The 27982-nt window shown below is 41.7% G+C and overlaps 1 protein-coding gene across 1 annotated transcript in view; it reads right to left on the bottom strand.

Annotated features, from left to right (window-relative positions):
* The window catches only part of agbl4 (AGBL carboxypeptidase 4), a 690290-nt gene that overhangs the window by 23696 nt on the left and 638612 nt on the right, over positions 1-27982 (bottom strand). Inside the window, exon 10 of the mRNA XM_060932734.1 lies at positions 1219-1371. Coding sequence (XP_060788717.1) covers positions 1219-1371 — 153 coding nt within the window. The remainder of the gene's footprint in view (positions 1-1218; positions 1372-27982) is intronic.

Raw genomic sequence — 27982 nt, 5'->3', positions numbered from 1 at the left:
TATGTGTCAGCCCTGTGATGACCTGGCGACTTGTCCAGGGTGTACCCCGCCTTTCACCCGTAGTCAGCTGGGATAGGCTCCAGCTTGCCTGCAACCCTGTAGAAGGATAAAGCGGCTAGAAATAATGAGATGAGATTACATAACTTTTTCAGTCTTTTATAGCCCCCGTCCCAACTTTTCTGCAATGTGTTGTTGACATCAAATTCAAAATGAGCATATATTTTTCAAAAAACAATAACATTTCTCAGTTTCAACATCTGATTTGTTGTCTTAGGGTTCCCATGATTTGCAAATCTTCACATTCTGTTTTTATTTATGTTTTACACAGTGTCCCAACTTTTTTGGAATTGGGGCTGTAATAAGTAAATACGAATACCTCACTGTAAGATAAGAAACACACACGCGTTTCCTTTAAACCCAAGATATACAAGTTATCTCAAAAGCATCTCTGACATGGTTGTCAGCACTGGCAACAATTTAATTTAACACAAGAATAAATGTAACCAGGTCTATCTACTCAACATTTGAACAGAATTAGTGAGATAAAATGCTTCTGACAAGAAGCCTGCAAAATATCTGAGAGACCACAGGACTAACAAACTGTTCTACCCCGGATAAACCAAGATTATTCCTCTGTATTTTATATCCTCAGTTTCCACACAAGCACACACACACATGAGAACACACCCTCATCAGTATGCTGATCCTAATGTGTCTGAAAGATTGTCCGTGGAGAAATGGCTAAAGACGTGTCCGCACTCTCATAGACAACTCATCAGCACTACTGAGTCTGTTTATCAGCTCACTGTGCAGAACTGAAAAGGTTACAGGGAAAACATGAAAAACAAGATAATTTATGGAGAGTGTTGTGCTTTAAAAATGTTAAATGAGGGTAGGGTGAAGAGAAGAAAATGTAAGACATCTGTAAATGTGGAGAGAGCAGATATGTTTCATAGGATAATTGGTATGATTTATAATAAACAAATCACACATTTTTATTCACAAGAAGGAACAAATGTTTTGACAAGTCATATATTATGAGCAAACTTAATTTCTATAACAGTGACACTTCCTACAAAACACTCTTACTTAACTTCTGAACCGTTGTTTTTGTTAAACATCACAAATGACTTTATTTTTTATTGAAATTAATTATTATTCACCACTATTAATAGTCATAATGGTCACAGTAATGTGCTGACTGTGACGCAGACTCACGAGAGAGAAATCGGGTGCGTTGTGGCACAGTAGGCGCGGGAAGACAGCCTGTCTCTGCACGCGCTCCTCCTCCTCAAACACGTTGCCATACATGAAGCCATTCATCATGGTGGAGTGAGCATGTACGTCAATGTAGAACTCCAGACTCACTTTCTGTAGCACACACATACAGAGAGAAATTTCATGAGATTTGAGAGCACTGCCTTAGCAAGTCAGTATGTAAATAGTTATTATTATTATTATTATTTCCATGTCACACAGTGTATGTTATCTTTTATCTTTGTGGTTTACACTGGTATGTTTACTTGTCTGTCAAGCCTCAACAAGGGTCTCAAAGAGAGACTAGTTTTCTCAGCATGCGAGCTGTACCCAAAATGGCTGACTTTGGCAAAGTGCGTAGATCTTATAGGATTCCAACCTGCTTTAGATAATCCTTGAACTTCAGTGGTATTGACCCTAAGGCACCAATCACCATTGGTATCACGGCTACATTGTTGGGTATTCTCCACAATCTTGCAATCTCCACCTTTATTCATCTCATCTCATTATCTCTAGCCGCTTTATCCTGTTCTACAGGGTCGCAGGCAAGCTGGAGCCTATCCCAGCTGACTACGGGCGAAAGGCGGGGTACACCCTGGACAAGTCGCCAGGTCATCACAGGGCTGACACATAGACACAGACAACCATTCACACTCACACCTACGGTCAATTTAGAGTCATCAGTTAACCTAACCTGCATGTCTTTGGACTGTGGGGGAAACCGGAGCACCCGGAGGAAACCCACGCGGACACGGGGAGAACATGCAAACTCCACACAGAAAGGCCCTTGCCGGCCACAGGGCTCGAACCCGGACCTTCTTGCTGTCAGGCGACAGTGCTAACCACTACACTACCGTGCCGCCCACTACTATTATTATTATTGGACAGAGAAAAAGGCAGAGAGATAGAGAAGGTTAGTTTGTGAGCAAGTATACACCTCAGCAGAGAGTAGATCGAAGTTAACTTCAATTGTCATTTGTATACAGGTTATTGTCAGTGTTCATGTCGTTCAATTCAACTTTATTCATGCACAATATATAAGATGAGAAAGAAAAATTACTAAAAAGCTTAATACAATTATATATAATAGAATAATAATTTACAAACAATAGTTACTACAATTATTGATGTAAGGTTTATGTGGCTGTTGAAATAGTATAAACTTTTGTGTCAATATAGCCACCCATGTCATATTACAATTTTTTTTTGTTAGAACAAGAGAACCATACAAATATACAGTAAATTACAGCTAAATACACTAAATAAACTATACTTATTTACACACAACTCTATGCATACTTACACGAACACAAATACTGAGCCTATAACTTATCATAATAGAACTTTAGAACTTTTAGGATATAAAGAAAGAAATGCTTGTTGTTGATTTGAAATAAGATATGATTTTAAGGCTGATTTAAATTATCCTAAGTTTTTGATTCTTGTGGGAATTCCTTCCCAGAGTTTGGAGATGGTAAATTGAAAGGAAAATTTACCATAATTTGTCTTGACAGGTGGACAAACAATATTGGGTTCTTGTGCCATGTACAGTACATACAACATAAAATATATTATCTGCTAGTGACAGTGAAAGTAGAAGGGAGGGGGATGCTGCTCAAAATAAAATATATGCACTTTTGAGAATGTGAGAACCTGAGGAAAAAAAAAGGGATATAGAGTGTACCACACAGCTGTGTTATATTAGGTTGACTGTCAACTAACAGCATGTATTAGATATAAAAGAGGTCTGATATTTAGCATTTGATATGTGAGATTTCAAAGCAGCATGAGGCAACTAACAGAGTTCCTACAGCGTTCCAAAGAAGCCAGATCGTGGATGCTGGAATTGTAGGTGCAACAGTAAGAAAAGAAATAAAAAGTATTTAGTTTAAGGTTTTACAAAAATAGTCTCAAAAATCGTGGAAGTGTATGCCAAACATGAACAAGAGGAAAACGTTGCTATGTGACAAAGCCAAAGTGAGGTACAACCATTTGAATTGAATTGAAATTTATAGGTTTGTTAACCCAAAAGTACAGTCAGAAAATAACTACAAAATTAATCTAGAAGGGCAATCAGTAGAGTACATATCTCCACCAAGCTGCATATTCGGATTTGCATCAAAATCTAATCAGTTGTTCCTTGGCTCATGGCCCACCTTTTCTCAAAAGTTCATCAAAATCCGTTCACTACATTTTGAGTTACAATGGGAACAAACAAACACACAGAGGCGAAAACATAACCTCCTGTAACAAAATTGGCAGAGGTAATCAGTATGTCTCTGACTCAGTTTCAGTGAAAACTGCACAAAAATACATGGCAGGGCTGTCATTTGGAAAAACTTTATCAAAGGCCAGTGTGTGAAGCTACCTAACTTGTAAAGCACACAAACCTGGATATGTGCGCAATGGAAAAAGGTAATGCTGTGTGATGAATCATCTGTGAAGGTTCTCAGTCATCCAGGTCATAGTAAACCGTAGGTGCTAAAAAAAGGTAGCTGGACTTGCTTGAAATTCTTGAAGACGTTTCACCTCTCATCCGAAAGACTTCTTCATGACTGAGAACCTTCACAGGCATTTCCATACGCTTTGGGATGAGAACCCTTTGACTGGTGCGGAAGTATGAGAGAACTTCCAGAAAACTTGCAGATTACAGAAACCACCTGCGTTTCAACCTAAGATGCCAACAATCCAAGATTATCCCCACAAGCCTATGCCTGGGTTCCACCATCAAAGGACACAGAGCAGAAAGAATCCTCAAAGGCCCAGAACCAGCTTCTCAATGAGAGAGTGAGACAAGTGCATTTCACCATTGATGCCCTGCAAACCAAGACTGAAATGATGTTTGAAGAATTGACAGCACTTCTTCCCAGTGAAGTTTTGGAACGAGTCTCTGAGTTCGTTGAGAAGACATGGATCTCACAGCACAACAAAGGCAAGGAACGACAGACATGCAAATTTCAAACACTGCTGTCTAAAACCACCTCTTCCCACAAGACAGAAGTGCTGACTTGGAGGAAGAAATCTGACCAGGCAACTCAACCTGACATCCAAGAGAAGTGGGTGAAGAACTTATCCGACAGGCAACTCACCCAACCAGAGAAGGATGTTTTATCCAAAGGACTAAACTTTTCAGTTTCACTAGAGCAGATACCAGTAGTAGATCTCATCACAGCCAGAGTCAGCTATCAGAAACAACAATTTAACCAACAGAGAGGCAGAACAACTTAGACTGAAAGTATCTGCTGTCCTCGCCAGTGTGAAAGCACCCCTGTCCAACCTCACCATTCAAGAAAGGAGGGCTCTTACTTCACTTCAGAGAGACCTGAACATCACCATCCTTCCTGCTGACAAAGGGAGATGTACAGTGGTGCTAAACACAGTGGACTACCACTCAAAGATGACCAGTCTCCTCAGCGACACAACCACCTACGAAACCCTGAGGCGGGATCCCACCAGCAGTTGCAAAAAGAAAGTTGTGAGCTGCCTACAACAACTAGAAAAGGACCATGCCATCAATCGATCTCTGTACTACACACTGTACCCTGGGAAAGCTGTTCCTCTCATTTATGGACTCCCCAAGATCACAAGGAAGGAGCTCCACTCAGACCCATCATCAGCAGTATAAACTTGGGTCACCTATTGCCAAACACCTAGCCACCATCCTGGCTCCTCTTGTCGGAAACATGCCACATCATGTCAAAAACTCCCAAGATTTTGCCACTAAAGTTGTAGACCATAAGCTAGACTCAGATGAAATCATGGTTTCCTATAACGTCGCTTCTCTTTTCACCTGCATTCCCACCACAGAAGCAGTCAAATCTGTTAGGAAATTACTTCTTCAAGACAGCACCTTACCGGACGGAACGAACCTCACCACAGACCACATTTTCACCCTGCTTGACTGCTGCCTGACCACCACCTATTTCTAGTTCAATGAATGTTTCTACAGACAGAAGCATGGATGCACCATGGGCTCACTGGTGTCCCCTATAGTGGCCAATCTATACATGGAGGAAGTGGAAAACAAAGCTTTGATCACTTTTTCAGGAGTCACTTCCAGCCACTGGTTCAGGTATGTGGATGACACCTGGGTTAAAATCAAAACCCATGAGTTGGAAGCCTTCATAAAGCACATCAATGCAGTTAATATCAACATCAAGTTCACTCTGGAGGACATCAGTGGAAACAACCTAGCCTTTTTGGACTGTGGCGTGCACAACAAACAAGACAGAAGCCTTAACATCGAGGTTTACCAGAAACCCACACACACAGACCAGTACCTACTGTACTCTCACCACCCACTGGAACACAAATCGGCAGTTATTAGGACCTTACATCACAGGGCTCAGAACATTCCTACAATGGTAGAAGGAAAAGAGAAGGAGCAAAAACACATCAAGGAAGCACTTCAGAAGTGCGGGTCTCCCAACTGGGCTTTTGTCAAGACCAGAAAAAGAAACATAATGGACAGGTAAGAAAACAGCAACAAATGCGAGAACATTGTCATTCCTTACATTTCTGGACTATCTGAGAAACTCAGGAGGATCTTCTACAAACACAACATTCTTGTACATTTCAGACCCAGTAACACTGAGGCAGAAATTGGTCCACCCTAAGGACAGAATAACCAAACAGGACAATGTAGTGTACGCAATTCAGTACAGTGAGGAATGCACAGACATGTACATTGGGGAAATGAAACAACCGCTTCACAGGTGCATGGCTCAACACAAAAGAGACAGTTCCTCAGGCCAGGGCTTTGCGGTCTATCTTCATTTCAATAACAAAGGACACTCGTTTCAGGACTGCAATGTATGCATTTTAGCCAGAGAAGACCAGTGGTTTGAAAAAGGAGTAAAAGAAGCCATCTTTGTCAACCTGGAATGACCATCACTGAACAGAGGAGGTGGTCTGAGGCCCTGTCCACACGGCAACGGATTCAGGTGACTCCGATACAATTGCTTATCGTTTAGGCCTGGCGTCCACACGGCACCGGCATTTTGGGTGCCCAAAACGCAATCTTTTTGAGAACGGGTTCCAGAGTGGAAAGATCTGGCAACGTTGCCGTTGTGAAGTCGTCTGGATGAGTAGAACGGATTTGTTTACGACGACGTCACAACCACATGACTGTGAGTGCTTCACGCCGGGTAGAAGTGTAATGAACTCGATGCGAGTTGTCAACAAATCCTATAACTTGGTTCATGAAACGAGCTTACAAAATATTTTCACTGTGAATATTTATTGTGTAATGGTGCAAAGTGAGAGAGAGAGAGAGAGAGAGAGAGAGAGAGAGAGAGACTCTGCCCTTAGGGCAGAGTCAATCCTGCCAGCAAAAAATAGGGAAAAAAAGGAGCGATCTCACCTCTTCAGATGTTGGTTTAAGTCCGACAATACATTCCTCAAAAAGGGCGTAGAAGAGCAAATTAATCCATCAACGTGTAGCATTCAATTTATTCCGGACCATTAAAGACGCCGCCTTCTGCGTAGAATCATACGTCATCCTCGCCGCCATATTGGATAGGTCAAAGCAGAGAATAAAGATTCATGTGCTGCGTTTAACTGTACCAACAGGTTTACCATCCAAATGAGATCACATGGGATTACCTTTCACAGGTGAGAAACAACAAATTGATACATCAACGTGTATCATTCAATTTATTCCGGACCATTAAAGAAGCCGCCTTCCGCGTAGAATCATACGTCATCCTCGCCGCCATATTGGATAGGTCAAAGCAGAGAATAAAGATTAGCTGCGTTTAACTGTACCAACAGGTTTGCCGTCCAAACGAGATCACATGGGATTACCTTTCACAGGTGAGACTGGAAAAATACTTTTCATTGTATTTGGTCATTATAATGTAATTTTACGAACAGATTTTCCTGACTTTGTGGCTAATATGAAGTCTCGCGCATAATAGTTTATGCGCATGCATCCTTACTTCTTCTATTGTTCTGGTGTCTCCGAAGGGACCGTCTTACAGCGCCCCTAGAGGTGTGGCATGTGTATTGCATCGTTTTCAGCAAGCGTTGCGTTGCCATATGGACCTGATATTTTACTGATCGTTGCCCATTTGGACGCAATATATTTTTAAATAACATCTCGTTGCCGTTGTCGTGTGGCTGTAGCCTGAGACACTACTTATCAGCCACCTACAATGCAGTCCTTGGCACACTTCCCAGAAAACTGAATACACATCCACACCAAAACTCAGCTGACTTCAATGATTCGCATGATGGCAGAGAGAGCCAACGACCCACAGATCATCCTAACAACTCTCTAGGCTGCTAACACCATTCACACCTGGCCCCCAGTGACCTACACCTACAGGATGACTCAGTCACTACGTTTACATGCACATAGAGAGAATCAAATTTCTGCCGTTGCTCAACTGAAATCGAAGTTCAAAATGCCATGTATACACCTTAATTCAGCTGAAATTGAACCGAACTTGATTTCTCGGAATCGAGCTACACGACCTAGTTTATACGATTTCTGCCGAGCTACTTTGTGCATGTATACCCTATCGAGCTAGTTGTCGAGCTACTTCCGGAAGTGACGAGTGACGAGACCACAAGCGGGAAACACAACAGCCTCGGTCGGCATGACAACAGTAGTAGCGAGCAGCAGAAGAGGTCAGGAGGAACAAATGAAGAAGAGAAAATGGCGATGTAGAGCTCTCTGAAGTGTGGGTGGAGCACAGAGGACGGCAGGACAAAGCTTCTGGTACTAATAGGCTTTTTATTGTCAGACTTTTCAGTTTAACAGCCTACTTTTATTCTTGAGAGGCGCGCGCGCGCGCACACACACACACGCGCGCGCGCGCTGTGTTCTAGTCCCGGGATGAGCTGTCCCTTCTGCTCTCCCTCTGCCTCCTTAAATAGGGCGCAGTTACTGGGAAGACACACAAACACAGGTTAATTACCGTCAGGTGAAGTGATTCTGCCACTCACCTTCCCTAGCTCCGCCCTCCTGTCACAGACCGGCGCTTGACCACGCCCCCACTGCCACAGACATGCAGAAATGTGCACTTCTGGAGCAATGAGGAGACAGAGTTCATGCTCATTCAGCTTAAGGAGTTGAATATATTAAAATTCATGGACGGGAGAAAAACGCGCAATGGAGAACACGGAACTGATAACTTTGTTTACACTCTTGAATAGCTCTTCTTCATGACGACAACCGGAAGTGTACCAACACAATGGGGCGTGTTGCGCCACCTGTGGCTCGGGTGCACAATGCACCTCACACAATAGCCCGATTTCATTGTGTGCATGTAGGATTGGATTTCTCTGGCACCCTGCTGGGACCTTCAGCTCGATTACCGACAGCAGCTCGATTTGGATGTGCATGTAAACGTAGTCAATAATGACTCTCCCTATGGTTGCTTTTGGTCCACTAGAAGATAAATACCTGAAACTCCCCAATTGAGGTATTTCATCCACGTGACCAAGTCACGTGATGCAGCCATTTTGGACGGCACGCTTAAGTCCTTCAGTGCAAGGCAGTATGAGATGGTGGAGACCTTTGCACATTTTAACAAGAAAGTAAGCTGTGATTCGTGTTAAATTGGATCTGTCTTTTATCACAAACACTGTACCCAGCCTTGGTATGGAGCCAAGATTGTTGACAGAAGTCAACAGTTTGATGAAGGATGACCCCAGCAGTTTGAAACGGTACAAGGTAGGCTATGTTCACAACACTGTCTTGTTACTCGGGGGATCCGAGATCCCCTGAAACAGACATGAGATCCTTTGAAAACATGATTTGGGAAATGTTGTGTGGGTCTCTAAAATATTGGCAAAATGATGTTTATTGACATAGCAATCGTGTGTAACGGGAAGCATTTGCATATCCGAAGTGTTGTGTTTACATGACAACAACTGCTGCTGCCAGGTTGGTTGTTGAGTAGCCTGACTGTTTTTTTTCTCTTGCGTGTGGTATCATTGTTGACGCGAGGTTGTTTTTTGAACATGCCAATGCGGACACGATTGCCCCTGATGAGTTATGACTTCAGACGCGATGCGTGTGTGGAGGTGTGGAGTCCGCATGATATGTGCGTAAGATTCTCATGTGTTTGGAGATCCGCGCACTTTTTTTTTCTTTTTTTCTCTTTCTTTCTTTCTTTCTTTCTTTCTTTCTTTCTTTCTTTCTTTCTTTCTTTCTTTCTTTCTTTTTACTTAATTTCCCTGTTTATTTCTGTGTCCCGTTCCTTTCTAGCCTCTGTTATTGCGTTTTATGTCTGATGTCTGCTACATGCAACCCTAGACAAATTAACACTGCCTTGTTTCACTGCTCAGATGGGTTAACAAACACTGACCCATTTACTTTTTGCTATATATTTTATCAAAATTGCGTTAACTGATAAACTAACCTGAAATGAAATGATCACTGCAAAGTCTGGAGTACTCTGTTGGCTCCCAATCCTGTCTCTTCACAGCTGTAATCCCTCTTGTCTGGGTCAGTAGTAAACCGGTAGTGATGTGTCGGTTGCGAACGATCCGGTTCAAAGAGCCGGCTCTTTGAAGTGAACGACGGGAGCCGGCTCTTCGGTGGGAGCCGAGTTGGGGAGCCGAATTAGTTTTTTGTCCTTAGGTGCCTCAGAGAGAGACTTTCACAAAAAAAGTTGCTGTCCGATTGCGTCTTTGTGTTGTCTATTACCATTCAAAGGAAAAAAAGTAGCATGGTGTACGCCTACTTTTTTTGGTTGATGTCATTCACGGCTGCGAAAATACGAAAATTGGTGTAATACTTAAAGCTGTGGAGCGCAGGGGAGAGGAGTCTGTGAGGCACCTGAGGAGGGGAAAATCAGCTGTGTATTTTATATTGGTAATATAACACAGTTTTGCATTATGTTTGTGAGAAAATTTATTAATTGGTAAGTAAGTTTTATTTCTATAGCTAGAACATTGTTACACTGCTATACTTTACAAAGCTTTACAATGGCTACAAAAACTAAAAAATAAAATGGAAAACATCCTATTGATAAAATATAAATAATGTAATTAATTAACTAGTTAATTGCAGCAATTAAATCAAAAATAAAATCTCAGGAGCCGTTTGGGAGCCGAAAGAGCCGGCTCCTTATAGTAAGGAGAGCCAAAAGAGCCGGCTCCCGAAAAAGAGCCGAAATTCCCATCACTAGAAACCGGTAAAAGGAGCGTCCTGCACGCTGTCCCTGTCTGTTGTGGCAGCCCACAGCACAACAAGCAAACACCATGATTATTTATAGAGTGCTTACTGACAAATTAATCTATTCTAGGTGTCTGTAACACGTTTTTTTTCAAGCCGGTTCTCCCTCTCTGTCTGCAGCGTTAGTATGTAGCTTGACGTTCAAAATGGCAGATACTGGGGCGTCACGTGACCCTGTGACGTCAGGTGAAATACCTCAATATATTAGAGAGTGTGCACGTGACATCACGAGGTCACGTGATATTTGTTTATTTGCCATCTTGGACGGCATGGCCGCGCATAGAACTTAGACGAACCTGTTCTAATTATCAAGTGTGTGGGAGTAGATCTTTCGAGAATGGTTATATCTTGTTTAGCATTTGGTTGTACCAATAGACAGGGCCAAAAGGAGGGCCTGTCATTTTATAGATTCCCCGCAGACGAGGAGAGACGCCCAAAATGGGTGTCCGCTGTGCGAAGAGAAAACTGGTACCGCAGTTCTACCAGCCGAATTTGTAGTGAACACTTCATATCAGGTAGGTGTAATCTTCTAATTCAATACTCCTAGTACATCTGTTAAGTTGATTTTCGGATTGAATGATAACTGCACAGTCGGTGATTTGTGATATTTTTTCAGACAAAAACATACATATTTACAACCCTGTCATTATCTGGAACTGAGTTTAGATTTCGAACATTCTTACGATAAAATGTCTTGCATAGTCTCTTTATGATAAACGTCTTAATGCCACTTACCCGTGAGGTTATCAAGTAGACATTCTTCTTCGGAACCTTCCAGAGGTATAGTTGGGATACCCATCCCGCAACAAAATATTTATAAGCTTCCAGGCTCTTGTAAGCTTTGAGGGCTTTGCCAGTGTAACACGATTCACGATTAACAAGAAAATTGTAAATGTCGTGGTAGGCCAGATCGGGCAAATCGCCGGCACCAAAGCTCCGAATTTCCCTGAACAAGGATTGTGGCAAGTTGTACGGATCTGCAATCCCCAACCTGGAACACTTTTCCACGTAACGCTGCCTCACGTCACCTTCAAGATGCTGAACAAACTTAGACAAGTTATCGCGTGATGTAGATGGGGTATTTTCCGAATTTTCTTGGGGATTACTCCCTGGATCCATTACGCTCGCGCAAGGTAAACAATCCTGAAGCCGTCCAATATGGTGGAGTAAACACGGACGGGTCACGTGACTGCACATCCTCTATAGTAAGACAGAACTGAAGAAGCTTTTCGGATGAGAGGTGAAACATCTTCAAGAATTTCAAGCAAGTCCAGTTGCCTTTTTTAGCACCTACGGTGATGAATCATCATTCACCATATTTCCTTATGATTGAAGGAACCCAAAAGATGCCTTTCACACATGATGTCCGCTGGCAGCTGATAAGTATAGTGGGAGACCCATAATGGTATTGGCAGTCATCTTTTGGAAATCAATGATAGCTTTGCATGATTACATAACAGCCATTTGTATAGCCAACAAATATGAGGCAATATTACAGGAACACACTTTTCTGTTGATGTCCCCATATTCTGGCATGACAGCACTCCCATGCATCCTGCTAAAATTGTTCAAAAGTGGTTTTATGAACACCAGGATGGCATAAAATGCCTTCCATGACCTCTCCATTCATCAGAATTAAACATCATTTAATTGTTATGGGAAGTCTTGAGTGTAAACTGCAGAGAATATCCATCTTCTTTCTTATCTCAAATCACTGGAAGATTTCCTACTTGAAGATCGTTCCAACTCCTCACCACAAACCATTCAGGAGTTATTTGACAGCATTCTGTGAAGGATTTAAATCTCTTCTGGAGACAAAGGGTGGCTCTATTCTTTATTAGGCTCTCTGTTATTTTGTCCAACCCCATAAAAATTCTGAAATGGAAAAATACCCAGTTTTACCTCCTACAGCATCAGAAGCACTTTGCTTTCATGGCTGTTGAAGGACTTTTGTTGAAAATGCCTTGGTATTTTTATTTTTATTTTTTAGATTGTGTACTACACTGCAGTATATTACTACCACTACATTTATGACTGAATTACACTGCAGTCACCTGGATTTTCCTTTGGATTTACTGTATATACACACTGGCCACTTTATTAGGAACACCTCTACAGCAGCTCTTCATTCATGTACTTATCCAATCAGTCAATGATGTAGCAGTAGTTCAATGAATAAAATCATGCAGATGCATGTCAAGAGCTTCATCTAAATGCTGAAAAATGTGATCCCAGTAACTTTGACTGTGGCATTGTTGCTATTGTTAGACAGGCTGGTTTGCGTATTTCAGAAGCTGCTGATTTTCTGGGAATTTCATGTACAACTGTCTCTTGTGTTCACACAGAATGGTGTAAAAAGCAGTTCTGCGGGTGGAAACACTTTGATGATAAGAGAAGTCAGAGGAGAATGCCCAGACTGGTTTAATCTGACAGGAAGGCTACAGTTACTCAAATAACGATTCTTTACAACATTGGTGAGCAGAAAAGCACCTCAGAATGCACAACATGTTGAATGTTGAGGCGGATGGGCTACAACATCAGAAAGCCACATTTGGTTCCACTCCTGTCAGCCAAGAGCAGGAATATGAGGCTACAGTGGGCACAACTCACCAAAACCGGACATTTGAAAACTGGAAAAAGACAAGATGATGTAGTTACAGTATGATAATAAAAAGATAGGAATAAAATAAATAAATGTGAACTGCTACTGGTAAAATAATCTAATTTTTTTTTAAAATCTCCACTATTTAATTTTTTTTTTTCAATATAGATGAGGTTCCATCACACTAATACTAAGCAGGCATGTTTTATGTTATAAAGGAGCAGAAACCACTCTCCTGCTGGTCATTTCATAAGCTGTGTTTAATAACCACTGCATGGTTGAGAGATATTCATTTATGTTCTTTAGTCAGTGAGCAAACTTAATGCCCTGATATCTGCACTCAGGGCCACCACGATGGCTTCAATCATAAAACGAATGATTAATTTGCTCTGCAGCAGCAAGGGACAATAATAACTGTCAGCAACTAGACAGAAAAAATCCCAGAGCACACATACAATAGTTCAGTAAGTGAGGAAGTAGTTAGCTGTCACTTGAAAGAGGATATTTACAAACTGTAAGACATAAAGAGAGAGAGAGAGAAGAGGATGAGAAGTGTGTATACTTGTATAAGCGGAGAAGAAAAGACCAAAAAAGAAACGTGCGAGTATGAAGACAGTATGTGTATCAGAGAAACAGCTTTTATCCATGAAAAGAGCAGAGCTCTGCTAGTGGGGTGCTGCTGGAATAAGGAGAGGAAAACCCTTCAGATGTGCCTCCGCTGCACCCACGCACCATTCACACACATCACCATACAGCCGAGCGGAGAGAGGAACTGCAGTGCAGGAACCTACTGCTGTGCATACAGCTCATCAGCTCCAACATGGCCGCCACATCATTAAGCTTCTGCTTGGAGAGAAGATGAGAAAGACGCCGTGTGAGTTTTCTGTAGAGATGCACGATCACACTGGTGAGTGGGATGTTTGGAGGGCTAACATTTGACAAGCTACATCTTAGATGGCATTTTAGAATTGAATTTTTTTTTTCGTTTCCAGTTTTGCACATGATATACAAGAGGTCTGTTTTTTCCTCTTGACCTCTCTACCTCTTTACCCACCCTGCTTGCTCTTTCTGTCCCTCCCTTTCACTCTTTTCTCACTCTCTCTCTGTACTGTACAGCTATGCCAAGCCTCCCTCATCTCATTAAACATTCCAAAGCTCACCTTGAGTCCCAGGGGTCGTCAGGCAGAGCAAGCGAGTGAGTGAGCGAGAGGGAAACAGAAAGGGAACAAGTAGGTGAATTAGAGAAAAAGAGAAAGAGAAAGAGAGAGAGGGAGGGAAAACTCAGGCGGCACTTGGTGTTTGAAATTCCGCTCACAGCCAAAGCAATTTCCTGGCGAGCGCAGGGCTGTCAGGCCTCTGATGGCAGGCGGTGAAATATTGTGGCTGGGATAGGGGCGGCAGCCTGCATGCCAGCCTGATGGATGGAGCCCGCAAGGAAGAGAGGGAAACAACACAGAGAAAAAAGAGGTGGATAGAACTAGAGAAAGAGAGATCCAGGAATAGAGAGAGAAAGAGAGAGAGAAGGAAAGAGAAAGAGAGAGAAACAGAATCACAAATCCAGGCACCATTAGGGAAGCATCATCAGCTCCTTGAAGGGGTTCCTGGGGTCCAATAGAGGTGAAAGGCATTCTAATTGCCCATTCGTCCTGTATCACAAGCCAAGACTGGTCCACAGGCAGAGAAATTTCTTAAGCACACACACACACACACACACACACACACACACACACACACACACACACATACATACACACACAGCATTGACTATTTCTCATATTGAGAGAAGGAGTTTACGTCTCAGACTGTGTAATGGGACTGTATGCATGAGGTGCTAATTGACCAAAACAGTTCGTTTGGCCGATTTGGTCCATTAACAAAATAAGATTGGAAATCTTAATGCCACTGCTTCATCATCTCCATGCTGTTTCAAAGTTTTTTGCTCTTAGCAGACTTCCCTTACTTATATACTGACCTTTATCATTGTATAATAAAATAAGATACTGATCTCAGATCAGCACTACATGCCCCTGTAGCTTGAACCTCCATCCTGAAAATAGCAACATTCTATGCACCAATTCTCACTTCAAGGACAACTGCAGAGATACACACAGATACATTTACCTAGTCCCCAATGTCAACAAAAAGCCTGCCAATCATGCCGCCCTAATGTGCTGTCAATCAAAGCCGGACAATACTCCACCGGTCTAACGGTGATGGATCGTTCAATTAACATGCGTCTCTGGCCTCTAGATTTGTTGATTTGAATTTGTAATTAGCCAATTAAAGCCAATTAGGAAATTAGGAATATGAAAACAGGAGATGATTTGACCGCTGATGCATTGCATACTCAAACATAGCTCATAAATAGAACATAATGTCCATCATATTCTAGGTGTGGCTGAGTGCAGGAAAGATCCAGGCTCGATGTGAATGCACTAGTGGAAGAGTTAACGGAAAGTCAAAGAATCTAAGGCTACATCCACACGACAACGGCAACGAGATGTTATTTAAAAATATATCGCGTCCAAATGGGCAACGATCAGTAAAATATCAGGTCCATATGGCAACGCAACGCTTGCTGAAAACGATGCAATACACATGCCACACCTCTAGGGGCGCTGTAAGACGGTCCCTTCGGAGACACCAGAACAATAGAAGAAGTAAGGACGCATGCGCATAAACTATTATACGCGAGACTTCATATTAGCCACAAAGTCAGGAAAATCTGTTCGTAAAATTACATTATAATGACCAAATACAATGAAAAGTATTTTTCCAGTCTCACCTGTGAAAGGTAATCCCATGTGATCTCGTTTGGACGGCAAACCTGTTGGTACAGTTAAACGCAGCTAATCTTTATTCTCCGCTTTGACCTATCCAATATGGCGGCGAGGATGACGTATGATTCTACACGGAAGGCGGCGTCTTTAATGGTCCGGAATAAATTGAATGCTACACGTTGATGGATTAATTTGTTGTTTCTCACCTGTGAAAGGTAATCCCATGTGATCTCGTTTGGACGGTAAACCTGTTGGTACAGTTAAACGCAGCACATGAATCTTTATTCTCCGCTTTGACCTATCCAATATGGCGGCGAGGATGACGTATGATTCTACGCAGAAGGCGGCCTCTTTAATGGTCCGGAATAAATTGAATGCTACATGTTGATGGATTAATTTGCTCTTCTACGCCCTTTTTGAGGAATGTATTGTAGGACTAAAACCAATATCTGAAGAGGTGAGATCGCTCCTTTTTTTCCCTATTTTTGCTGGCGGGATTGACTCTGCCCTAAGGGCAGAGTCTCTCTCTCTCTCTCTCTCTCTCTCTCACTTTGCACCATTACACAATAAATATTCACAGTGAAAATATTTTGTAAGCGCGTTTCATGAACCAAGTTATAGGATTTGTTGACAACTCGCATCAAGTTCGTTACACTTCTACCTGGCGTGAAGCACTCACAGTCATGTGGTTGTGACGTCATCGTAAACAAATCCGTTCTACTCATCCAGACGACTTCACAACGACAACGTTGCCAGATCTTTCCACTCTGGAACCTGTTCTCAAAAGATTGCGTTTTGGGCACCCAAAACACCGGTGCCGTGTGGACGCCAGGCCTAAACGATAAGCAATTGTATCGGAGTCACCTGAATCCGTTGCCATGTGGACAGGGCCTAAGTTGAGGAGAACCTATCTAAAGCAAATAATTAGCCTGGGCCTTTAAGACCCATAAACAACATGCTCTCTGCAATGGGGAAAAACAATGGTGCTGATTTAAGCAGGATTAAGAGCTGATGTATTTAAACACAAAGTACTTAGCATCAGCAATACCTATAATAAAAGGATGAAACAAAATCTGGCCATGTTAAAAGATTGGCCTCAGTGATCTGTGTGGCTTGATAATATTATAAGACAAAGAATGTGGAACATCTAATATGGAAAATTTACTACAGAAAGGGTCAGAATATAAAATAAGGTTTAAATCTCACTGGAATGTGTGGGGTCATGTTTGGTATTAATGCAGTCATAACTTTCATGAATTGTAACTTGTTTTGAACTTGTTCTTCAGCTTAGACTGTGACTTGGATTTGAAAGGTTGTCTTATACAAATTGGCTGCACGCATTTAGTCCTTTAGCACTAAATAACTGTATTCTAACTGCAATAATAATAATAATAATAATAATAATGCTTAAAGCATTATTTGCTTTATTTAATAAAGCAATAATTTGCTAAATTATTTGCTTAAAGCAAATAATTACGGTAGCTATTATTACCTAGCCCAGGACGGAGTCCACCAGAGGGCGAGGTATTGTTTTCGGTTGGGTTTGTTTGTTTGTTTGTTTTGTTAATGATATTACGGGAAAATGGCTGGATCAATCTTCATGAAACTTTCAGAGTAGATGGGCATTGGTCTCAAATAGAACCTCCAACATTTTGAGGGTCATCCAGTCAAGGTCACCAAAAAGGTCAAAATAATTTTTGTTGTGTCTACTGCCTCATATACAGGTGCTAGCCACTATGTCATCATGCTGTAAGAGTGTAACGATCGCACACTATGCATGCACATACACATGCTCTGATTAAAATGGCCGGTGAGTGTATACAATTCGGTTCACCATTCGAAATAAATGGACTAGACTAAAGAAATCGCTTTCAGACATGTTCATGCTGATTACAGAGGGAAAGTGCATTCCACTGAGCTCTAGCACCGGGCCATTTCTGGGAAATAAGAGTTTGCTCATGGCGACAGCGTGTGTATGTCAGCCTCGGTTCGGAGGTTTCAGTTTCAAACACTGTAAGAGTAGAATAATATAAAGTACAGACACTTGGTATATTTTACTTCTGTGATTTTTAAATTGTTCAGTTTTTGGATTGCGCTTCATTTTTGTGGCTACCGCCTCATAGAGTAAATATATATGCTATATTTACTGTATGGACATGGGATCAGAAAACAATTTTATTTATAAGCAGTAGCCACATGTACCCATAGGGTACCTATTTTTTTTCATCATATCTTCCTTCATATTCATCATAAGTGCTACCGGGTGAGGTTTGTTTTGCCTAGCAACACTTGTTGTTATTATTATTATGAACATGCTAGCTGTTAGCATGTTAGCTGTTAGCATATTAGCTGTAGCGTGTTAGCATGCTAACAGTTAACATGTTAGCCGTTAGCATAGAAGAAGAATGCCTTTATTGTCACTGCACAAAGGTACAACGAAATTTAGTTCATCATACTAGCTGTTAACATGTGAACTGTTAGCAAGTTAGCTGCTAGCATTTTAACATGCTAGATGTTAGCATGCTAGCATGTTATCATTAGCATGTTAGCATGCTCGATGTTAATGGTTTGCTGTATTCGCACGATCACACTGTAAGCTCAGCTATTTAAAACAGATTTTAGAGTGTGAGGTCTCATGTCTGATTCAGTTACGGTTGGTGACCCTCTGCTACAGCTCAGCAAGCACACTTTGTATTTTCTCTCTGGAAATGCAGTCTAATTAAAAATAATAATAATAATAATAATAATAATAATGGGGTGGCACGGTGGTGTAGTGGTTAGCACTGTCGCCTCACAGCAAGAAGGTTCGGGTTCGAGCCCCGTGGCCGGCGAGGGCCTTTCTGTGTGGAGTTTGCATGTTCTCCCCGTGTCTGCGTGGGTTTCCTCCGGGTGCTCCGGTTTCCCCCACAGTCCAAAGACATGCAGGTTAGGTTAACTGGTGACTCTAAATTGACCGTAGGTGTGAATGTGAGTGTGAATGGTTGTCTGTGTCTATGTGTCAGCCCTGTGATGACCTGGCGACTTGTCCAGGGTGTACCCTGCCTTTCGCCCGTAGTCAGCTGGGATAGGCTCCAGCTTGCCTGCGACCCTGTAGAACAGGATAAAGCAGCTAGAGATAATGAGATGAGAATAATAATAATAAAAATAACTAGACTGCATTTCCGCAGAGAAAATGCAAAGTGTGCTTGCTGAGCTGTAGCAGAACAGCTATCATGCTAGCATGCTAAAAGCTAGCATGCTAAAAGCTAGCATGCCAACATGCTAATGCCAACATGCTAACAACTAGCATGCTAACAGTTAGCATACTAGCATGCTAGCAGTTAGCATACTAACATGCTAACAGCATACTAACATGCTAAAAGCTAGCATGTTAACATGTTAATGCTAACATGCTAATAGATAACATGCTAATAGAGAACATGCTATTTGCTAAAATTCTAACACTTTAAGGCTAATATGCTGACAGCTATCATGCTAACAGCTAACATGCTAATGGCTAGTATGTTAACTTTTAGCATGCTAACACGCTGAGGGTGACATGCTAACAGCTAACATGCTAACAGTTAGCATGCTAACATGCTCAGGTGAACTCGCTAACAGCAAACATGCGAACTCTGCATGCTACCATGCTAATCCTAACATGTTAACAGCTCTCATGATAACATGCTAATGGTGAACATGCTAACAACTCACAAGCTAACAGCAGGCATGATATCATAATGGGTAACATGCTAACAGCTAGCATGGTAACACGTGAATGCTTATATGCTAATTGCTATTGTGTGTGCGTGTAAGTATTCCTAATAAAGTGGCCATTGAGTTGAAGTTGATTTGCTGTCAAAGTCTCAAATGAGCAGATCCTTGCCAAATGCATCATCACCTATGGGGGAAGGGAGGAATGACTCAGTCAAGCTTCCATTGATTAGCGGCAAAATGGAGAAAAAATGGACAGATGAAAGGCAAGATAAAGACGAGTGCGGGTCAGAACCAATATCATGTGTGTGATGGGTGATTTGGCCTGAGGTGCCGTATGAAGTTTGGTGGATGTGTGGTGAAGTGTTACTGAGCAAAACTCCATTCATTTGAATGGGGCCAAAAATCAATGGAAGCCTATGGAGGTAAAAAGAGATGCGTGAAAACCAAGGAAAAGACGAGTGCAGGTCTCAGATGAGGGGATGGATCTGTGCGGGGACTTGGCCTGAGGCATCAAGTGAAGTTTCTTGAAGTTTGGTCGCTTGGTTAAAAAAATTGATGGAGAGTGAAAGTTTTTCTCCTGAAACACCATTCATTTTCAATGGGGCCAAAAATCAATGCAAGCCTATGGAGGAAAAAGGGATGAGCAAAAAGAAAGGAAAAATATAAGTGCGGGTCAGAACCGATTGCATGTATGTGTCGGGGGAGTTGGCCTGAAGTATCATATGAGGTTTGTTGCATCTGCGATGGAGCGTGTCCAAGTAGGACGATTCGATTCATGAGCCCTATTCATTCTCTATGGGAAAAAACCAAAAGAAAAACAACAAGAACAAGAGAACGAGTGTGTTGATCCAAAAGCTGTATACAAGCACACTACACCACTTCGGACCAGACGTCTCAGAGTTGGAACGGTGTCTCTATCTCGAACGCCCTAGGAAGAGTAGTGGATCCAAAAAACGTGTCGAAATAAGGCAGAATAAGTAAACTTAAGAAGAACAATAGTGTGCTTGAGCAAGCACACTAATAATAGTAGCAGTGAGTTTTTCTGTCCTGTCTTTCTCCTATGTGTGTCTCCTTTTACATGGAGTTACACACCTTACATACTTTATATGCAATGTGAGATAAAACTGACATTGAGTTAAGTGTGACAGAGGTTACAACAGGTTGACCCATGACAAAAACAGGTAGTTAGGTGTGATAAAGTAAACCCGGACCTCATTCAGTAATTTCAGCCCAGACTTTCGGAGCAGCTTAAAGCATATACGCAGAACCATGGCCTCACTTTTAGTTTATAAATGCCTTGAGACCTCAAGAATGGCACAGGAATAGTTTTAAGCGTTAACAATAAATCTAATATAGTAATTTTTATGATTAAAGTGATTTATATAGGTAGCAGTCTGAATGAATGACCTTGATGTCCGTGACGTCACAGCAGGAAGTCTATTAGTCTCATCGCCATTTCCACTATACTAAAACACAGAGCTGACTGCAACTCCGATCCTCCATTTTGAGCTAATTTATCACCATGCCACGTAGATGTGTTGCTGGCGGGTGCAGCAGCACGACAGAAGGTAGATTTATGTTGCATTCATGACCCAATAATGTTCAAACTGCAAAGATTTAGACGAGTTTTGCGAGAAATTCATGGGTGCATTGGGCGCTTATGAAGTGGTCTCTCCTCTGCTCTGCACATTTTACTGAAGACTCATACGAGACCTCTGATCTGTTGAGGAGCATTGGCTATAAGCCCGTATTGAAAGAGGGTGCAGTACCAACAATTAAAGGAAAATAAAACTATAAAAAAAGGAAAGTAAGTTCAGTTGCACCAGTTCTCCCGGAGTGTGAGCCGAGGGTTGTTGCTAAAACCCAGGATGGAACGGGACATATTATCGCTCGGGCAGTGACCTCCCCGTGGTTATTGCTAAAACCAATGACATCCTGTCTCGTCCCATCCTGGGTTTTAGTAATTGCCTGAGCTGAGCAGTAATGGCGGAGTACTCAATATGGAGAAAATGGAGAATCAGTGGACCAGCCGTCAGATTTCTCTGCTGGATATGCTTGCCTCAGCAGCAATATCTCGCCCTTACGTGGAAGAAGCGAATGACCGAAGAACTGAACGAACAACTGAAAGTCAGATTGTTTCAAAACAATCGGCCACAAGGTCAGCCTTCAAGAAGCGAGAACACAGACGGGTAAGATGTGACTCTCATTTGGATACAAAACAACAAAAACAACAACACTTGTTGTTTACCTGCATTTAGATTAATACATGTAACTTGTATTGTGTATTTAAGTTACCGGTATAAGATTATTTAATTTGCTTCAGAATGTGATTCTCAGTTCATCTGATTATTTAATTAGCCGCTTTTTACATTTTAGCAGTGAAAATGCATGCATGTACATGTATGCTGCATAAATTATAACACCTATCCTGTTTTAATGAGAGTCAACCCACAATCAGTGAAGTCAAATCAATCTTAGTTGAGCAAGGTGGTAACGGTATTTCTTACTTTCACCATAAATTTTTATTTATATGACTTTGGTCTATAGCTGTCAAAGGCCTCGGCCTTAAAACCGGTTCCTGCTGTGACATCACGCACTCAGGGCTGGCTGGCGCTCCAATGCCAACTTTGCGGTAGATTTTAACTCTCAAAAAATATATTTTTTAATTCCCATTTATGCAGCATACAAGAGTCAAGGATGGAGATACTATCCACTCAGAAATGTATTTAAAAATAAAGGTTCTGCGTATCTCCTTTAAGTACTCTGAACCCAGTCTGGACATGACTCGAGACTTAACTTGCACTTGAGGGTAATTTGACTAGAATTTTGACTGCGTGAGTGTGTGAGAGTAAAAACTGAGTAAATAGCACAGAATTGAGAGGATGATGATAGAAATACACCATGTTCCCTTGCTCATCTCTGCAGAGTAATGGATGGAGCTGTTTAGCCCTTTTTAAGACAGAGATGACTCGTAATCAAGCTGAACGGGCACTTTGAGGGTGCCAAGCCACCACACTGTGTCGTTAGCACATCCTAAGCAGCTACATCTGTTGGCTGCTAATGACTCTGATGCTGGGAACTAAAATCCAAACAAATAAGGCCATTTTTCAGCAAGTCCATCTCCCCCAACACAGCAGATCAGATTCTGACAGACTTGGCTTAAAACTATTCCACTGGCCTTACTACTTCACTGTGCCATTCCCATAAGCAGAGAGAGAGAGAGAGATGTATACCTTCTTTTTGGGAGCACTTTAGAAGGAAAGGCCAGATAGTGCTGACACAAACTAGAGGTTAGCAATGACAGGCACAAATTGCTCGTAAATCTCTGAGATGAGTAAGTAATGGGTGTCTGACATCAGAGGACATCGCAAGACATGCATGCACGTATACGGTACACACACACCATGTCAATGCAACATACAATGACTAGAAGAAATAAAGTGGAAGAGAAGGAAAGGATAAAAATGAAAGTTCACAAGAAGAGTGGCTTCAAGGTGCAATATCCATCTGTTAATCCAGACAGGAACTAATACATTTGTTTCAGATGGAAAATTAATTTTCTAATATTAAAAAGGTCAGAAGTGAAGCATGGCAATACCGTCCCTTTTGTCATCTTTAACAAATTATCCAAAATGGCATTGTCAGATTGTTGGGGAGATGTTTTCCATGATGAATGTTCCCAGTAATCAGCCAATCAAAAAAGAATCCCTCGCTCTCCTTGATAAATGGGGTGGAAAAGCGGTGCTTTGCCAAGGAGATAGCCCCATTTGTTTCTTTATTCCATTAAGAAAAGAAGGAAAAAAGCAAGAAGTGACGGTTCTGTGCTACCGATTATATTTACCTGCATGACTGACTTTAAGCTATTTTCTCCCTTGACCAGGGTTCCGATTCAGGTGTAAAATAGTGTTGTGTTTTTGCTCAAAAGCGTTTGGGTGACTTTCAACAAGATTGATTGAAAGTAAAACTGGGTATGTGTTAAATGAAAGTCAAATGTCCAAGGTTTTTTTGGTTTCTTTGTCTGTCTTTCAGACAGAATTAATTTAATTTCAGACACAATATTAATTAATAAGAGATAATACAATATTATTTATAAAAACCAACCAGTGAGACAGTGCTTTAAATGGCGATCTAATTTTATTTCAACACCAACAAAGACTTCAAATACAAATGAGTCACAAGCCACGATTTTGAGATGCATGGTGGGCTACAATAGTTGAATTTTAGATTTTGGCATAATATCAAGATGAGTAAGTAATGTAATGGCTGACATCAGGCACTGGCAGCACGTTGGTGTAGTGGTTAGCGCTGTCGCCTCATAGCAAGAAGGTCCACGTTCGAGCCCCGTGGCCGGCAAGGGCCTTTCTGTGTGGAGTTTGCATGTGCTCCGGTTTCCCCCACAGTCCAAAGACATGCAGGTTAGGTTAACTGGTGACTCTAAGGCCCTGTCCACATGGCAACGGATTCAGGTGAATCTGATAAAATTGTTTATCATTTCGGCCTGGCGTCCACACGGCACCAGCGTTTTGGGTGCCCCACAACGATATTTTTTGAGAACGGGTTCCAGAGTGGAAAAATCTAGCAACGGCGCCGTTGCGAAGTCATCTGGATGAGTAGAACGGATTTGTTTACGACGACGTCACAACCACATGACTAGAACAAGCAGCACCCTCGCTGTTTTGTATGAACCACTGCATTGCATTCACTTTTGTATACAGCTTTTCTTTTAAATAAACAAGTAACTGAACCATTTCTTGAATTTCTTTTTTTATTGGATAAGACTGCTTTTCAAAATGTTCACACACAATATAAAAAGTTATATAAATTATATAAAAATGCTTTTCAAAATGTTCACACACAATAAGAAAATTAAGTTATATAAAACTATGCACACTAATAAAACTAATTTGTACACACAGAAGGCACGATTTCCTCGCGTAGTCGCAGCCATCTTCTTGTTGTGTGTTTGTTCCTGACAGTGCTTCACACCGGGTAGAAGAAGGGGTTTATGCACATGCGTTTACTTCTTCTATTGTTCTGGTGTCTCCGATGGGACCATCTTATAGCGCCCCTAGAGGTGTGGGCATGTGTATTGCATCGTTTTCAGCAAGCGTTGCGTTGCCATATGTACCTGATATTTTACTGATCCATTGCCCATGTGGACGCGATATTTTTTTAATAAAATCTCGTTGCCGTTGTCATGTGGATGTAGCCTAAATTGACCGTAGGTGTGAATGGTTGTCTGTGTCTATGTGTCGGCCCTGTGATGACCTGGCGACTTGTCCAGGGTGTACCCTGCCTTTCGCCCGTAGTCAGCTGGGATAGGCTCCAGCTTGCCTGCGACCCTGTAGAACAGGATAAAGTGGCTAGAGATAATGAGATGAGATCAGGGCTTTGAACCGGTTCAAGGAACGAAAACGAAAACCGGGAACTTTTTCTATTTCACATGGAACAGAAACGAAACCAGAAACTTTATTATTTTTTATGTTCTGGAACAGAAACGCTTCTTAAAAATAATGGTAACCGGTTAATACCGGTTTTTATTTCGTTCCTCAAAGTTTCCGTAGCCTACAAATAAAAAAGTCATTCTTCTCCTGCGCAAGTTTCTATGACCCGCTGGGGTTCACTTCCTGTGTGATGTTCGCTAACTGAATGGAGAGAGCGGGAAGGTGGACTACTATCACGTCTCCACATCTTAAATAAGAGGTAAATATTGCAGTCTATCGTTATTCAAAAACGTCAATTTCAAACACAATATCAATATATTTGTCCACGTTAATAAGAGGCTCGTGAACATTAAATGACGTTAACCTCTGTTAGCCTATCAATGCATAGGGCCTGACTAGCCTTTGGTAACACACTAAACGAATTATCTTTCATTTTTGGCACTTTTTCTGTTTGTGTAGATGGGAAGACATACTGAGAATCCAAATCGCCAACATTTGAAATAATAATTGTTTTGAATTATTTCTTGTCTTATTTAATGAAGGTTGTAATAGAATTAGCCTACATTTGGCTTAAGCTGGATGAGACAGAGACATAATTTTATAGCCATTTGTTAAACAGCTGACAGGGAACGTAATTAACCGTTCCGGGAACAAAATTTTTTTGTTCTAGCCGGTTCGGGAACGTCTATTTAATGGTGGAACCCAAAACCGGAAACGTTAAAATTCCGTTTCTGTTCGGAACGAACCAATAGGAAAAAAATTCTGGTTCAAAGCCCTGGATGAGATTGTCTACACTTTCATGTTTTGAATGAACTGTGCAGAAATTCATACCTTATGACCTTTAAAACATGCTTTTATTGACATGATGTATTCAAATCCTAGTAAAAATTCATAAAAAAGAGCAAAAAATGCCTTTCAGCCTTTGTGCCAGTAATCTCCTAGTTTTGAGGATAACCTACCATGTATGGTATTAAAATACAGTGGAGATTTCCCACTCACTAGATTCAGTATTCATTTAGATGTAATTTAATAAAATGCAAATAAAATGGTATAAAACACTCATCTTTATGTAAACAACATATGTATTATGGGATTTAATCTTGTTGCTATGCATGATCTATAAAAAGCCTTCTGATTGGCTGCACTGGTCTTTCGCATACACAGTTTGCAACACACGGCCCATTTCCAGTATGAATCATGGCAGGAGAAATTGCAAAGCTCTTTAACTTAAATTGCAACAATGGTTAAAATTTGAGTGATTAAATTGCAGATTTCTTTGCACAACTCTGAAAAAAGGATATTATTTGAGGATGACTTTGACCCAAAAAGACTGATTTTGAGTTCATCATGGAAAGTGCTGCCTGTGGTGAATACTGTCACTGATGGCAGTGATGTTGACCAAGGTGAGTGGGAGAAAGCTTCAAAATTTAGGGAACTCACATTTCCATATCTTGTGGGCAGTTGCTATTCTGTAGTGTGTTGTGGAAGTTGTTATTGCAAGGGACATCATTAATTTCATGATTATGAGTATATATTTCAAAGTCTTACAGATGCCTAACATTACATCATTACGTTTATATACTCTATCGTTCAAAAGTTTGGGGTCACTTTGAAATGTCCTTATTTTTGAAAGAAAAGCACTGTTTTTTTCAATGAAGATCACTTTAAACTAATCAGAAATACACTCTATACATTGCTAATGTGGTAAATGACTATTCTAGCTAAATTCTACTAATGCCGCTTTTCCACTACAAACGCGGCTGAGCCGTGCCATGCCGAGTCGAGCTGAGTCGAGCTGAGCGGGGCTATTGAAGTTGCATTTCGACTACAACCGCGCTGAACCGTGCTGGCTGGAAGTGGGTGGACACATTGGGTGGAGTTAGCGAAAGTGGGTGGACGTCATGTGATGTCGTTAAGCAGCGCAAACAGTGACATCAGTGACAGTGGCGGAACAAGTCAGAGCCGGGCCGGGGGCGGGGCAAATGACCGGGCCCTTTATTAAAGCTTATCATAACATCATTTTAGGCTACAAAATGTCCGCAACTGCGGTGTTTACCAATTTCAACACTACCGGGTGCAACTATGTTATTTAGTACATCAAGTCCTTCAAACGAACATGTAACTCAGAAACAAAAAACATTAGGATACTGTACATGGCTCATAATAAAACATCAATAGCCTATACTGCGCACATTATTTGAAGGGCATATGAATGAGCGCTCAGAGTGGTGACAGGAAGAGTCAGAAATAAAAGGAGGGCGGTGCAAACCTCACTGAATGCACTGTGTTTACCAATTTCAACACTACGGGGTGCAACTATGTTATTTTGTACATTAAGTCCTTCAAACGAACATGTAACTCAGAAACAAAAAAACATTAGGCGACATACTGTACATGGCTCATAATAAAACATCAATAGCCTACTGCGCGCATTATTTGAAGGGCATACGGCGAGCCTTGCGCTCCGCGAACTCGTCCACGATGCTCTGACTGATTCAGTGATCTTTTAAGCAGTAGTCTCACGACCCGAATAGTAAACAATAAACATGGAGGACATGGAGTCGTTAGTGTTGCTGGTCTTGGTGCTGTGGCTTGTTGTCACCGACAACGCCAACAGATACTGGCAAGAGCGTATAGATGAGGCGAGGCGCATAAGGCTTCATAATTCTCGTAATTCGTAATTATTCTTCTTCCGGGTTTGCGGTGTTTACAGATCCCAGCGCGCTCGCGGGGCGTGTGTGGGCATGTGAGGACACGCCTCCTCACCAATCAGTGCACAGGGGAGTGTCTGCTCACGCCTCCAGCCTCAGTCGGCTCGCTTTGGCTCGCTTCAGCCCCACTCCAAAACCGTGCGAGTTTTAGGGGCTAAGCAGGGCTGAAACGAGCTGAGTCGTGCTGGTTTTTGGTAGTCGAAACGCGAGCCGTGTCGGGCTGAAGTGAGCTGAAGCGAGCTGAAGTGAGCTGAAAAAGGGTAGTGGAAAAGGGCCATAAATGTCTGGTTTTTGGTGCAATA

This window comes from Neoarius graeffei, chromosome 10, assembly GCF_027579695.1.
Source record: "Neoarius graeffei isolate fNeoGra1 chromosome 10, fNeoGra1.pri, whole genome shotgun sequence".
NCBI lineage: Eukaryota > Metazoa > Chordata > Actinopteri > Siluriformes > Ariidae > Neoarius > Neoarius graeffei.
This window is presented reverse-complemented; position numbering and strand designations above follow the sequence as displayed.